The sequence below is a fragment of the Rhamphochromis longiceps genome, linkage group LG23 (assembly GCF_057381845.1).
Source record: "Rhamphochromis longiceps isolate RC_006_pf linkage group LG23, R_longiceps_female_GT1.1, whole genome shotgun sequence".
NCBI classification, from domain to species: domain Eukaryota; kingdom Metazoa; phylum Chordata; class Actinopteri; order Cichliformes; family Cichlidae; genus Rhamphochromis; species Rhamphochromis longiceps.
The window spans coordinates 42,783,178-42,799,672 of record NC_140578.1 but is presented as its reverse complement, the minus strand read 5'-3'; the positions used below and the strand labels follow the sequence as shown (position 1 = coordinate 42,799,672).

General features: G+C 39.6%; 1 protein-coding gene across 1 annotated transcript; it reads right to left on the bottom strand.

Annotated features, from left to right (window-relative positions):
• Nucleotides 1-3,409: 3,409 nt before the first annotated feature.
• Nucleotides 3,410-14,266, bottom strand: LOC146642705 (sodium/myo-inositol cotransporter-like). The gene is made up of 5 exons (XM_085398745.1): nucleotides 14,144-14,266; nucleotides 9,927-10,855; nucleotides 9,643-9,838; nucleotides 8,358-8,485; nucleotides 3,410-8,255 (listed from the first exon to the last, which is right to left on the bottom strand). Exons 2-5 carry the CDS (start codon nucleotides 10,552-10,554, stop codon nucleotides 7,018-7,020), a joined length of 2,190 nt encoding a protein of 729 aa, XP_085254871.1. The 5' UTR covers nucleotides 10,555-10,855; nucleotides 14,144-14,266; the 3' UTR covers nucleotides 3,410-7,017.
• Nucleotides 14,267-16,495: the final 2,229 nt, after the last annotated feature.

Below are 16,495 nucleotides of genomic sequence, written 5' to 3'. Positions count from 1 at the left end.
AGAAAACTCCAACAGTCATATGACCCCCTATGAGCAAAAGATTTGATGACAGTGGGAAGAGAAAGACGTTCTTTTAACAGGAAGAAATCTCCAGCAGAGCCAGGCTTAGGGAGGGGCGGCCATCTGCCACAACCGCTTGGAGTGAGGGAGGGAGGGAGAAACATGAGTAGGACAAAAGTTATAAAATAAAAAGCATTGAATTGTACATAACCTACACTCCCATTTAGGATCTTTGTCATGTCTGAACTGCACGTAGCTTTTATTATCTGCCTAGCTGTTTTGTTTAGTTAAAGTTTCATTTGTTGTTTAACCTACTTTAGCGTGACTCTGCTAATGTTATTTGTTGTCTAATAATGTAATAGGATTTCTGCCAGAGAGAAATATTGCATTATAGAGAGTGACAGCATGGTATGAAAGATTTCCTGTCTCTGTTGTTGTGGCAGCAGGGCCGAATCAGTCTGTCAGAGAAAATCCCTGTCTGCCAACAAGTGCTGCAGAGGGAGTTCAGGATTATCCATGATGGATAACTGTTTGTTCAGTGACATTCTCTGCAGCGCTCCTTCCAAAGTGTCCAGTTTGCAGACAGCTTTCATAATCAGTTTATTCCGTCTGGTAGTATGCTATACAAAGTATGCTGTGCTCGCCACAACTGAATGATATGAAATCAGTCTTCAATCTATCATTTTGCTGTACACATTAACGCATCTCTGCTTCCTCAGGAAATAGATGCTACTCAACCTCTTTTTGTGCTTAGCCTCTGTGCTGCTCTTCCAGTTCACCCTGTTGTCGACATAAAAGCCCAGGTACTCTTGTCGCGTGTCCCTCCTCTTCTTTCTGAAGTCGATCACCGTTTATCTGGTCTTATTCACATTTAGAAGCAAATTATACATTTCTCAAAACTCACTCTTTATTCCTCCTGCCCATCACCTTTGCATCTATCTGCTGCAGATTTGAGTATTTCTGTATGTGCCATGACTCCAAGTAGTACTGAATCAGGAATGAAGACAGCACAGTCCCCTTTGAGCTCCCGTACGGCACATCAGACAGACCACCTTCCAGTCTCGGATACTACAGCCCACTTGTCAGGCATTCAGCAACCCATGACCTATTGGATGTGTTACTGACATATCCTCATCAGTGTCCATTCTGGCACACTGATGTGGTAATTCATTGTACTATAACCTTCATTTCTCTAGTGAAAGCATTGTTTTCATTCAGCTTTATCAGCTCTCTATTTTGTGTTGTATTTTCTTCTCTTAATTTCTAATAAATGTGAGTCACTTTAAATAGACTCCATCAGGATCAATAGCACTGATTCTGGAGGAGCATCTGTGTAAAGCATCCCGTATATATCCCTGATTTAGTGTGCAACTTCTGGAATCACTTTAAAGAACTTGTGGCACAACTTGTTTAAAGATTCCGGACGCCCACACTCAACACTCAACACTTGACACTTGACGGCAAAGTCTTAGTAAAATTACTCAGAATCAAGTTGTGGGCTTTCCTTGAAATGAAAAAGCCTTAAAATGTGGGTTTGATTTAACATTAAGCGATTCAATAGAAACCCTTTCATGTCAATTCTGACAAAAAAAACAAACGTCAAAACAAACCTGAGTAAGAAAAGACAGGGTCACACACGATTGGGGGGGGGGGGGGGGGGGGGGGGGGGGGTGGTTAACCAAACTAAGACTCTACATGGATTCCCAGTATGTTGTTGGTTTTAAACCACAAAAAAAACACACACACAAAACGGTGCACACACATTTTGTTTTCTCTGTGGTTTTCAGACAGTTTCCATTAGGATACCAATTTACGGCCACCTCACATGCACACAGGATGTGTATGCAGTGACTATGAGGTGCTGTTAAAGAGTAGCCTCAACACTGCAAACATATGCAAACATATTGAGATGTGTTTGTAGAAACATCGAGTCTGACTGCAACCAAGTCAAGCAAAGCTTCCGTAAACCATGCTGTATTTCTGTTCTGTAGTTGTACAGCTGTCTATTTTTAAGCTCCAAACTTGCAAAGTAAAATACTTGCAGCTTTGTGTCGATCAATTATTTCTTGATATGCTGTACTGGAAGGTAGGTATGTCTGAATTGATGGGCCCTCGTTTGCTATGCATTTGGTTAGTCTCTTGTAATACCCAAAATACAACATAACAAACATGAAGCACAGTTTGTTCATTCTAACAAGTTTCAAAGTCAATATTTGTTATGACCTCCTTTATTCTTTAACTCAGTCTGAACTCTCTTAGGCAGCTTTCTTTAAGTAGTCTTCAGGAATAGTTCTCCAGGCTTCTTGAAAGACATTCAAACCTCTTCTCTAGATGTTTCTGCCTTTTGTTCTCTTCTTTGTCAGGATGATCCCAAACTGCTTTAATAACGTTGAGGTCCAGGCTCTGGGGAGGCCAATCCATGACTCGTAGCATTTTTCATGTCTTTTCATGGAAAAGTATTGCTCAAGATCAAGAAAGTTTGATCCTGTTAGGGTTGAAGATGATTAAATAAAGCTCTTTTTATTATTTTTAGATACACAATGCAGTGTGCTCATAATCGAGTTGGTTTTCCGTGTTTTTAGGGTCAAAAGGTTCAAAAAGCGCTATGACTGCGCTGAAATATTGAAGAGTTGACATAGTAGCGTAGAGGGTTTTGCAGCATGCTTACACATCACTGATAATGGTTATAAGGATATTCTCTGGGCCAAAGGGAGTCTGAACAAAATGTCATGAACTAGATATTAGAATCAGTAATATTAAAATGATCGCAGTACAAAAAAAAATTGTCGGAGTACAAAAACTGATCATCCTTGATGTGAGGGAGGCTGTTGTGTTCACATCACGGTCCAGCGCTGTAACTTGTAATCAGTCATCTATTTATACTGACATTATCTTGGTTAACACTAAATTGCATAGTGGCCACAACTGAGGTGTAATAAAGCCGAACATACTGAATGAGAGAGGAAAAAATAACCTAAACTTATGTGCGTTGGCTTGTGTGACAACTACCCCCAGTAACTTTCCACTTCCAGTCTGTAACTTTCCACTGTAGTAGAGGCCGCTGTTAATTTACTTAACTGAGTGTTGGCATGCTTGTTGTTGTGGCTTTAGCGTATGCAGTTTGCTTCACGCACCATGACCTGGTTGCTCCTTGTTTGACATTGTTTTCTTTAGACAGCTCAATGTTTGCTGGTTTTATAGTAGCTCAAACATTTAAGAACCTCATGTCCATGTTTCTAATGAATTACTATCACAATATCCGTCACAACAGCTGATAATAAGCACATTTACAGTGTAAACCTGAAGTGTATTATGACAGTTAAGAGGTTTATTTAGTAGTTCGTCATATTATTTCAATATGTTAACATTCATCATTCACAGTAAAGTATAGGTGAGGCTCATAGGTGTCATTAGTTATGCAGAAGTCAGCAGAATGAAGGTTTTTACTCAGTGATCCTGCAAGAAAGATTTCTGTTCTCAAGAAACAAGTATGTGTTTAAATTGTCACAGCTATAGTTAAAATAGCAACCTGAGGAAAAACACCTAAATTCACCACAACCCAGGAACATATTTGTGCCAGTTTATCTTGTTAATATTTCACTATGCATGTGAAAATTGAGGCCTTCAGTACATTGAAGTGCAGCCAACACTTGTTGGAGTATTGCAGTGTCAACAAAAGTGGTAGAAAGATGCCCGGCTTGGGTGTTCTTATGTATTGGTTGAGCTGGTTGCAGGAATAACGCGAGTGGTAATATTGCTGGAAATTAATCCATCTGCTGGATGTCTGTCTTAAAATTATGTTCTGTAGTTATAAACAGATATAACCCACATGTTCCCCTCATTCTCAATAAAGCAAATCAGGTCAAAGAAAGCTTGTAAAGTTTGCAGTGTTCACCAGTTTCCAGCCACTGCGCACCATTAACATGTGATAGTCCTGATATATACACACATAAATACTTAAACCCTCAGTGTGCTTAAAATGGCAATTACATTAAGCAAAGATCAATTTATAAAAGAATTATATAAAAGACACTTGTTTTTAGTAGTTCGTTTTTTAAAAAGTTTTTATTGTAAAATATGCTTTTAAAGAACTTACTAGTGGTAAACTTTAAATCTGTACAACTTTCAATCAGTGTCTTAAAAAAAACAAAATAAATTGTTTTAATTTTTGTCCGACTTAATCTGTTGCTGTTTAAGTGCTCAGTGCTAAATAATATAATGGAAATATTGCAATATAAGTATGTGCTATCTTTAAATTGATGATCAGGGTCAGCAAAACTTCTTACAATTTGACATCTTTTAATTCACAATTAATTAATTAATTTGTGATTAAAGTAAGTGCAAGGCACCCTTTGAGTTCTGCGTATGTGTACAGGTAAAATAAAACATGACCATCACACCAAATGCTTTTCCCAACTCAAATATGTATCAAGTACTAATCCAGGTGTCATGATCGTATGTCTTGGAAGTAAAAACAGCTAAAAACAACAGAATTACCTACATTTCCATTTAAATGAAAAGATGTAGTCACAGTCAATTTCAGCCATTCACATTCATTATGAATATCATGAACACATTCCCATTGGCATTAATTCAAAATTACGCGATTGTATCTGTAGCATACAACAAAAACAAATCAATTTATGTTTTCAACTGACATCATCAAGTGTACAGTGTTATAAATGTGGCACTATGGAAAACACACCTCATGTACCTATATGCAAATGAGTACGGGACAATAAAACCTAATTGCCTTGAAGCGACTGTTGTTGTGATTTGGCGCTATATAAATAAAATGTAATTTATAAAATTATGCTAGTAGCTCATTGACAGCTTCATATTTTTTGTAAAAGCTGATTTACAACTAAAGCAAGTTTACTAATGACCTGTGTAAATCATACACTGACAAGCAGTCATTGTAAAAACATAAGGTGCATTAAAATAAACTTTGTACTTATACAACAGTGCACTTTGAGTCATTATTTGTACACATTTACTCATGTTAGTTCAGAATAAAAAATCCAAATGAATTAAAATAATTTATACGTATAGCCACACACTTCAATGCAGTGCTTTGGACTGATACACGCCAAGTCATCAGCGAATAAGATCCTGGAAATCATTCCTGGAATCATGATCACATAGGATACATCAGTAAGACAATTAGTGAGTATAGAGTCAGAAAATATAAATTTACTATAAAATGTTACATTAGATTATGTATTTATTTCGATCAAACTCTACTTTCTGAAATCACATTTTTCTTCTTTTGTATTTTTGTATTTGTATTTTCCCAACAGCCTAACACAGCGGCTCCCAAACTTTTTTTGCTGGGCCCCCCTTTGTTTTACAAGAAAAATGTTCGCCCCCCCCCCTCGCACGCGCACACGCACTAACACATCCTCCAACCACACACACCCATCTTTAGCTCCATTGCGGTTTCTTTCACACCTCAAACATTTAGTAAACAATTAAGCAAATACAAGTAATCTGCAATAAATTACAGGTAGTAAGAAAATAAACTACTAACTCTTTTACGCTGCGTCCACACATGTTGTTTTTTTCCTGTGTAATAATATTCAACATTGCTATCAATACATTTTTCAAAAAATGCCTCTCTGTGCAAAATGGGTTTAAAAACATAAACAGCTGTGAGATACTGTTTGTCTGTGATTTGAACCGGGGGAACAAATCGTGCCAGGATCAGCCTGATGTTATTTGTATCCAGCAGTAACTTTACTGTATAAAGAGCTAACATCTCCAAAATGTCAGGAGTAGTTAGTCATTACAACAAGTGATTGTGAACTAAAAATCAAGAACGTGGGATCCTGTTTGTCCGTGATTTGGAGAGCCTAGCGCTGCTCCTGATCCCCTGCAGAAAACCAATTCTGCAGAGGAGAGCTACCTCGGCACTTGTGCAGGTGAAACCAAAGGGAAGATTTGCTTCACCATATTTTCTAGTCTTTGGCTTAGAATGAAGTTGGTTTGGAAACATTCAGCTATGCTTCATCTCCTGATTTGCGTTTGTGGAGGCGCCAGTGCTAGCAGTGTTTTTTTGTTTTTTTTTTCCTTTTCATACCACGCCCCCCCTGCAATGGTTCCCCCACTTTGGGAAGGTCTGGCCTAACACATGACATGATTTTTTATTATATAGGCTAAAGGCAAAACATCAGAGCTTTTCTCTCTACAAAAAACTAAAACCATGTAAAGCACCAGCTTGGTGTTTTACAGTATTGTACCTACATACTCTAGGTACAATATCTAGAGCAGCGGTCCACAACCTTTTGACATTAAACCACAGACCGGTTTAATGTCAGACAATATTTTCACGAACCGGCCTTTAAGGTGTCGCGGATAAGTTAAACACAATAAAATGATACGACCAAGACAAAAACGGTGGTATTTTGAAAATATAATAATGAACGCGAATTCACTGTGTAACTTTATTAGCAGCGTCCTCCTGAAATGCGCCAACCTCATTGGACCTCTCTGTCCCTTAATGCTCTCTGGTCGCTATGGTAACATGTAAATATTTCTTTCAAAATAAGGGACACAACTATAACACGGGAAAAGACCCAGGGAAACCGAGTTAATGATAAAAAACCCTTAAAACCGTAAATTTCACACCGGAGCCTCAACTCTCGCGGCCCGGTACCAAACGACTCACGGACGGGTCCATGGCCCGGTGGTTGGGGACCGCTGACCTACAGTATATGTGTATGCATGCATATACCCAGCACAACAAAAATATACGAAAGGCAACGTGGGTAAATGCTTTTTAAAGGGTTTCACTTTGTCACATATATATGGGCATCTAAGTGTATTGCAAACAAGTACATCTCAAACTCTACCATCTTTTGAATATTGAATAACAAAATAAAATATGGTAGCCCCATGCCTTTTGTATCCTTAAAATGTGGCTTTTGTTCATTTGTGTGATGGGTAATTAACTGTATCAAACATGCCTGTTCTGTATTTCTTGGACAAATCTGGCCTTCTGTTTGGAAATAACTGAACCTATAGGGAGAAATAGATGAAGAGAAAGATCCCAACTGAGCAAACCACCACCAGTGCGATGTTTAAGATGATTCTGGTCGTTGGAGGTTCATAGAGAAGCTCCTCCACCATCTTCTCCTGTTCTTGAACTGTTATGACCTGATCTTTGGACAATTCCTCCTTGAATCCACAAAACCAATCCAAAACCTTAATACAACATCCACGCTCCTCTTTTGCGTCCCCTGCTCCACAGCTCTCGTCTTCCTCCTCCACTCCTCTTCTTTCCTCATTTTCTACCATTTTGGAGCCTGAACTCTGAGCACAGCCACCATTCTGTACTGAATAGATTGTTTCTATATCACTTGCTGTGACATTATTGCTGCTTCCTGATTGGCCATTTTCAAGATTTGTCTCAGAGCCATTGAGCAAGTTTGGGTCCTTGTGACACTTTTCTTCACCAAGAACACCATTTCCATTAAAGGCTGAGTGATTTAGGGGTTTCAAAACATTGACGTCTTTTTCAGCATTTCTTTCTTGATTTTTTAGCTTCTTTCTCTTGTTTAGTCCCCAGAGAGTAGTGGTTTGGATTTGTCCCTCTTCGGGTGGAGGAGTGCAGAGACTCACAACAACAGCCACCAGAGATGATATCCAAAACAAGATGGCTGCCACATACATGTAATGGATATCTTTGATGAAGGATGGGCGTTCATCAGGCTGATCGCAGAGTGGCTCTCGATAAACAAATGCCAAAGCCAAACGGAGAGCTCCAAGGAAAAACCCTACCATCCCTCCCCAAAAGGCACCTGTCTCATTACAACGACGCCACAGGATGCCAAGCAGGAAGAGAGCCGCTATGGGCGGAGTCAGATAATCTGATACTTCTTGGATGTAGTAGAATATCTGGCCTCCCTGCATTTCAATGATCACAGGCACCCAGGCGATGCTTATGATCACCATGAAAAGGACAAACAGCCTGCCTACTATCATCAGCTCTCTGGACGACGCCTGCTTTCGTAGCATCTTGTAAATATCTAGGGTAAAGATGGTGCTTGCAGAATTAAAGATAGAGTCCAAGTCGCTCATTAGAGCTGCAATCATAACAGCCATCATCAACCCGCGGAGACCGACGGGCATTACTGACATGACGAGCCTTGGGTAAGCCACATTGCTGCAGCCAGCTGCAGAGCCACACACTTCAATGCAGTGCTCTGGACTGATACATGCCAAGTCATCAGCGAATAAGATCCTGGAAATCATTCCTGGAATCATGATCACATAGGATACATCAGTAAGACAATTAGTGAGTATAGAGTCAGAATTTTATCTGTGTAAGATATTCATAGGGTGGTTAATGTCTCTACCTGGGATGACAATGATAAACATTGGCAGGATTTTGAGGAAACCGGCCATGATTGTTGACCCTTTGGCATGAGCAATATTTTTTGCTGCCAGAACCCGCTGAACAATCACCTGATCTGCACACCAGTACCTGGAGCACATAGACACAAAAATTAGTCTGCTAATTGGTACTCACCTCTATTTAGTATACTCTGGACTACCTGTGCCATTTGTAATGACCCCAAAAGTCAGCTTTGTGAGAACTATTCTAGGGACATTTCTGAGACCGTGCTTGTTCTGTGGCTCCACAGAGGGTCTCTCAGTCAGTCTTTCACCTCAGATCTCACAGTCTAATAAATCATGAAACATTTTCATTGAAAAAAAAAAAAATGTATGTTGACACTGAAATGACTTTATAGGTCAATCATTGACCACTGAGATATTTAAAGCCTTTATTGGACTTTCAGTGATGTTAGAGAAAAAGAATGAGAACTAAACATCATTAGAATTTCCATCCATCCATTTTATTCCACTCTTCCAATTTAGGGTTGCGGTGGTTTACAACCTATCCCAGTTGCCATAGCGCATGACGCAGGTTATACGCTGGACAGGTCACCATTCTGTCACAGGTGTAATTCAGGGAGACAGACAACCATTTACACTCACATTCACTCCTATAGCCAATTAACAATCACAAACTAACCCCACTAAGTGCATGTCTTTGGACTGTGGGAGGAAACTGGAGTACCCACAAAGAAAGATTTCTCAATTGTCAGATTTAACTGCTTGAAACTGACCTTACTGCCAATAATGCCAACCTGAGGAGTGTGGATTCTTGCTCCATGGCTTGAACCAAACCACGGACCTTCTTACTGTGAAGAAGCACCACTCAATTTATATGTGTTGCCTCTACTTTAAGAATTTCTAACTGTATAATTCATTGTTTTTTTTGAGGAAAATAAATCATATGCAACATGTGTGCAAGGTCCTGGCTGCGATGCCAGCGAGCAACCAGGACCTTGCACACATGTTGCATGGTTGATTAGCATACTTGCCCTGAGGGTAGCACTACAAAAAATTAAATGAAGCATGCAAAGCCAAGGAGCAAGAATAAATGCTCCTCCGGGCAGCATTTCATGGTAACAAATTCAGTCTACTTTTACTTAAAGCAATCAAATCTAACAGGTGGCAAAAGAAGAAAAACACCTGGCTCAGAGTAAATCTTTTAGGGATATCGAGTGTTTAAACACACAAGGCTGTACAAAACCGTATTGGTAAGGAAATTAGTCTTAAAAGAAATAGCATTACCAAATAGAGGCAGGAGTCTGGCCGAGTAAGAAACCAAGCCATGGCAGGTCTGGATCCTGGGCCTCTCGGAGGATCTTCAGACTATCTGGCTTCGGAGTGGCATGGTTATAGCAGGACTCAGAATACGTCAGATTGGGTGAAGACAGCAAGATGGCACTGATGTTTGGAGTGGCCTCCATGTAACCGTGTCTCACACCTTACAAAGACATGCCAAAACACGGTTAAGCATTTTTTAGTTAAACAATTGACATAAATTCATGAATGCATGAAAGAGAAACAAGGACCTTCGAACCCTCCCACTTTGAAGAGGCTGATGCCTGTCAGACAGAGGGCCCCAGCAATCATGAGGAACGCTTGAACTGTGTCTGTGTAGATAACAGCAACCAGACCTCCGGAGATGGTCAGCAGAGCTGTCATGGCGATGAGGAGGAGGATGGACAGATAGAGGTTCCAACCTAAGGATTCTTTGATGAACAAGGCTCCAGAATAGAGATCCACAGACAGCTTGGTGAAGATGTAAAGGACAAGAGATAAAGCAGCAAAGTACACCTTCAGTCGATTCCCCCCATATCTCTTGGACAGGTACTCTGGCATAGTGTAGATGCCACACTGGATATAGACTGGAATGAACACCCAGCCTAAAAACTGGAGCAGTAATACAGCATTGAGCTCCCATGCAGCCACGCTGAGACCGCTAGCAGCGCCTGATCCAGCCAATCCAATGAAGTGCTCACTTCCTATGTTACTGACAAATAGAGAAGCTCCCACAGCTGCCCAGTTCATCGAACGCCCCGCCAGGAAGTAGCCGCTCACTGTGTTCCTATTGGCTTTCCACATTGCAAGGAAGCCAATCCCTAACACCAGGATGAAGTAGATCGCTACAACGATCATGTCCGCTGCTTCCATGGCCATGTTTAAAACCTGTTATGGCTGTATGACAGAAATAAACTAAATGTGCCCAATGGCGAATTTGCGACACGGCTTAGAACACTTCTGTCTACAGTCATCTATATCTTCTTACATACACAGAGAGTGTAAGATGTTTATAAAAGAGACATCTGAAACATTTGCATCCGTGTCTAAGGAATTACTTCAAGCACTCTTGACTTTTTGATCCTTGGTAGTTAGATCTGGAAATCTGTGCAAGCTGTGGTTTGGCAGCACACAGGATGGCATTGAGTTGTTCCTTGGTTTTACAGAAGAAGTGCAATTCCTGCAACAAGATGAACAAAACACGAACAAGATGCATGACCAAAGCAATGCAAAAACATGTGAACAGTTTAAAATGGCTGATAAAACAAGGAGACAATATTTGATAGCGTGGCCAAGCGGTCTAAGGCACTGGATTAAGGCTCCAGTCTCTTTAGGGGCATGGTTTCAAATCCCACTGCTGCCATGAATAGGTGTGTTTTAATTCTTGTTTTGTTTTTTTAAATGAATTTCCCACAGGAACCCACCAAGGGATTAATAAATTTTTATCTCTCCCTCTGTCTCTCTCGATCTAGACTAGGACACTTCTTTGCAGTCTAGATAAGCTGTAAAAGGTTGCAAAATGTGGTGAAATTGTGGTTCTTTTGTCTCAAAACCCAAGCATTAATTCTTGTTTTTAAAAAGCTGACTGAATTGCAGTGGAGTTAACTGTAAATCTGGCTGCCATATTCAATGTGTACACATGCAGAAATGCTCCAGAAATCATGTAAGATATTGTGTTCCCTAAACCTTGCAATCTGTTCAGTGTAAGAGAAGTGGTGCAGTCAGTGGTTGAACCTTTCAGAGCTTAAGTCGTCATCCTAAGTTGGTCACCTATTAATTTTAGCCTCTTACTTTAACACTGCCAGCTAATAGAGCTAATAGAGACATTTTTTGGAAGAATGATCATATTGCATAAAGATTTGCCATAAAAATATTTGCTGGTATTTCAACTGTTGTAAATGAGTTGTTGGTACGGTGGCCCTGAGAGGCCAAACGGACTGCAACTTAAGAAAACACCAGTAATAACAAAAAAAAAAAAAAAGCACACAAAACACAACGGAAATAGGAAAAGAGAAAACAGATTTCCAAAAGCACAAGGGAAGCGTTTCTGGGGAGACAATAACCCAACGGACCAGTTGCAGGAACCAAAATATGCTAAGAATTGTGCTGGGAGACACTTAAAAGAAGTGGAGGATCTATCGGTTTTGTGATGAAAGAAAAGATGAGAGGTAAGTGTGTTAGCCCAACTATTAGCCTAAAAATCCATCATCAGTATTATATGAATCATGATAAAACACAGCTACCATGTTTTGGGTTCCTGCAACTGGTCCGTTGGGTTATTGTCTCCCCAGAAACACTTCCCTTGTGTTTTTTCCTATTTCTTTTTTTTGTTTTTCATATTTCTGTGTTCTTTTTTCCTATTTCCGTTGTTTTTTCCTATTTCCGTTGTCATTTTTCCCATTACCATTATGTTTTGTGTGCTTTTGCAGCGTTTTTCTTATTGCTGGTGTTTTCTTAAGTTTCATAAATAGCATTGAGTCATTTTCAGTCAGAAATAAAACTTTTGTCAGAAACTGCAATCAGTTTTTGGTAAAGTGAGTGTTATATATCCTCCATTTGTAAGTAAAAGGCCAAGAGGGCAGCAGAAATGGCAAGTAATATAACATAAAAATTCTATAAAGATATTCTCAGTGGCCGACAAGGACTAGATGGATTATAATGTAAGTAAAGTAATGCAGACTCATTATTGTACTTACAAAACAGGTAATTTCTTTATTTATTATGCAACCCCTTTATAAATTCAGTCCACACTGCAAAATATGTGTTGATATAAGCAGAGATGTTAGACAATGGGTGTCAAACATAAGGGCTGGGGGCCAGAATCAGCCTGACACAGACTCCAATCCAGCCCACAAGGGCATAGATTTTGGTCTGTATTCGGATAAATTTTACAACTTGCCCTGTTTCGCCTAATAAGGACCTCCACAGCAACTGCTCATACTACTCCAACATAACTGAGCAACTGACAAATCTGATCTAATATAGAAATTACACAATAAGAAATCTGCCATTTTTTGTGAATTTACAGAAACTTTGTTTTATACTGACAGGACAATCTGAGCAATGAGCTACCAGAACTTTTTTTGTAATTTTCCACATTTATTTCTTACAATTTAAACCCAACCAGTCATGGTGACAGACTTCTTTCATTTAATACATTGGCATTTCTTTATCCTGTAGATAAACAGAGACATACTGTTGACATTACAATTCTTTTTCTTATATCAACATATCTCAGAGATTAAATGTGCAGTTAAACACTGAGAGAAATGGGAGTCTCACTGGTCTGGTCCACTTAAGGCGGGTTCTAAGGAAAGCTGGTGTGCAGTTATGATAGAGGGAAGATGCATGCATGCACCAGCATTGCTTTGTTACATTGGGATAACAGGCTGTAAGACAGGCTGAATTTTACAGAAGTGATGTGTATGTCAGCTGCTGCTATCTAGTAACAACTGCAAATCCTTTCAGTAAGCAAAGCAATCACAACCCATGATGAGGGACTGTAGTATGAGGGTCCTGCATCAGGGCCGGTGTTTGTGTTTGCTGTTTTTGTTGCGGTGCTCTGATCTGAATCGGAAGGTCTTTGTGAAAACAAAATTTCATGTACATAGGAGACCTAGTGCATTTCCAGGTAGCAAGTTTACTCTTGCATCAGAGTCAATATTAAATTGAAATAATTAGCACATGGTTAACCAGAGTCTTGAGGGAAAGGCTAAGGAAACATCTTTTATTTCCAGCTTTCTCAGACTTGATTATATTTGCCCCCTTTTCAGGAAACATAGTTACCCAATTTTAGACCTGATTCACTTCACTTCTTTAAAATACTCTTGAGCACTCTGGAGGACTTTATGACAGGAACCTCTCAGTACTCCTGTGCTGTGCTTCATGCTGGTTCTTTTGGTTATGATTTATCTGTTGCTAATACTTCAAAACACCTCTTTGTTCTCAAATTAAAATCATAAGTAGCGTTTGATGTTGCAATATAACCAAATAATACACTATGTTACATTCTGAAACAGTTCCTGTCACTCTGCTTTCTGCCACTTTATACTTCTGTTTTGTTCTTTAGCTTTAATTCAAAAGGACCTTAAAAGGCATAATTACCTGCTTTATTTAATTTGTATGATTTACAGTGTCGTAGTTAATTTCTAATAAAAATATTTCCTGTTCTGTTATTAATATTAGGCGTATAATACGGGTTATTAGTTGTCACACTTTACTATATTATCACAGTCTCTGTTTCCATCCATAATCCTGGGCCATTTGTCTCAGTGTCCTGTCATATCCTCTTACAGTCCTGCTACTACTTTTTGAATGAAGCAGCACGGTGTTCCTACAAGTCTTTTATTAATTCCACACGTATTTCATTCGCAGCATACGTTCATTAGCATTAGCAGTAACTATGAAGAGGTAAAAAAAGTTCCTGAATGTTTTCGAAGCTTCGGTTTAAAGAAAAGCTCAGACTCACCTGTTTCCTCTCTGAGTGTCTCCCGGGTTTAACGTTAAACTGCCGTTTAACTACCGGACCGGTCCGACCGGTCTGAGCGCAACGCCGCACGGAGCTCTCCTCGGCGCAGCGAGGAGACTGAAGGCACCGCGAGACTCCGCCCACAGCAGCATCGTCGCCTTTAGGTTCGAGGAGGAAGTGTGGGGGCGCTCGTGGTGTGCAGGTGCTTTCCACTGAGTGCGCTGTAAGCATGTACGTACAGGTTCAGCATTACTGACACCGATTCTATGTAGGACAGAGCAATGTGGCACGTTAATGAAATAAATCATCATCAATTTTCAAATTCTAAACACATTTTAAGGAGCCAATTTTAAATCACTGTTTTTACTCTCCACAGTAATTTATGTGTTTATTCATATGCTTGTTATTTGTCTGTCACGTGACAGTCAACACAAAAAAGTTATTTTTGTGCATATTTGAGGTAAATTATTTCATTAAAAATGCGAATAATTTACTGCAGTTAAAAGGGATACATTTTGAACTCCTGATAGGTATATTGTATTCTAATTTATTCTATTGTGTACAGTTGTGTACTGTATTTATTCTATTATATTCTAATTTTTCTTCATTACTTTTGCACTGTCCACTTCCTGCTGTGACAAAACAAATTTCCCACATGTGGGACTAGTAAAGGTTATCTTATAGAAGCAAAATGGTAAATGGCCTGTATTTGTACAGCGCTTTATTTAGTCCCTAAGGACCCCAAAGTGCTTCACACATTCAGTCATCCACCTCACACACTGGTGATGGCAGCTACGTTGTAGCCACAGCTGCCCTGGGGCGCACTGACAGAGGCGAGGTTGCCAAACACTGGCGCCACCGGGCCCTCTGACCACCACCAGTACACAACGGGTGAAGTCTCTTGCGCAAGGACACAATGACCGAGACTCAAACCGGCAACCTTCCGATTACAAGACGAACTGCCAACTCTTGAGCCACGATCGCCCAAAATATCAATCCTGGTGCTCTAGTATTGATCAAATACCAGTGCCAGCGTTGGTAGTGATACTATCGATGTTTGGATGAACGCACGTGCCTCCAGTAAGGAATTGAATTCACTAACTAATTAACTATTTGTTTGATTCATGATAAACAAAAAACTAAGGACCGAGGAGTCTCTTGGTGGATTTTTGGATTTTTTGCACTTGCTTTAAATTGAAGATGTGATTAATGACAATGTGAGTCACAGCGAGTGTTTCAGTGATTAATTCAGGAGAAAATTGTGTAGTAATATCAAAATAAGTTAACTTCTTTCCCTGTCAAACTATTTAGTAGTTGCAACAGTCATTAAAACTAGCTTATATGTTAATGATCATGACAAAGTTATCGTCTTTGAATCTAATCTGCACATTTTGTTTGCCTTTAAACTTTGGGGTATTTTCAAAACTTGTCTTTAAGATAGTCAATCACAGATTTATGACTTCTGACTGAACTGTGGATTCTATACGTAATGCATTTTTTAACTGGGTGTAGTCTAGATCAAATCTCACATTAAAGCCTAATAAAACACACTTTGTACTTGGAATCTATAAAGCATTGTTAGGCTATGAAAGTAGTTTAGTTAGTGTGGAAAAGGGAAGTGTTTATTTTGCAACCAAAATTTTCATTTATCCAGATAACTCTAAATTTCCTGCTGTACGAAACACCCCTTATGGCTTTGGATATATTTCAAAACACAATCCTTTTTTGTGAAACCATTCACAGTTTATTGTATCCTGTCTTATTTAAGAAGTAAAAATGTATATAATATTACACAAGAGTCATTGGGACCTGTCAGCAGTACCTATGGTCCCACACTAGGGAGAAGACTGTATTCTAACTTTGTGGATGGCATCTGCCTTCTTGAAGATATTATCAAAACTGCAAAGGACCTCCTACACCACGTAGAAAGTGCCACCCAGGGTACCACTCTACTCCTTAACAAATCAAGGACTTAGTTCATGTACACTAACCCAACTGCTTAGTTCTACTCGGCAAGAACGGCTCTACCATTGAATAAGCAGATGATTTCAAATACCTTGGCAATGACATTGGCAATGCTCACGATATCAGTTGCCAGACTGGTCAAGCTTGGGGAACTTAACTCATGATGTCTTTCCAAGGTGTGTAATTCAAAGGTTAATCAGACTTAAAGTGTTCAAGTGAGTTGAGGCGATTCTGCTCTATGGGTCTGAATTATAAACCTGACTAAATCACTGAGCAAGAAACTGGGTGGAAGCTATACTCCCCTCCTTTGTGCCACCATAAATGTTACTTGGAAGAACCAACAAGCAGCTGTGTAATGGTCTATCAAAGATCTCGAGTGCACTCTTG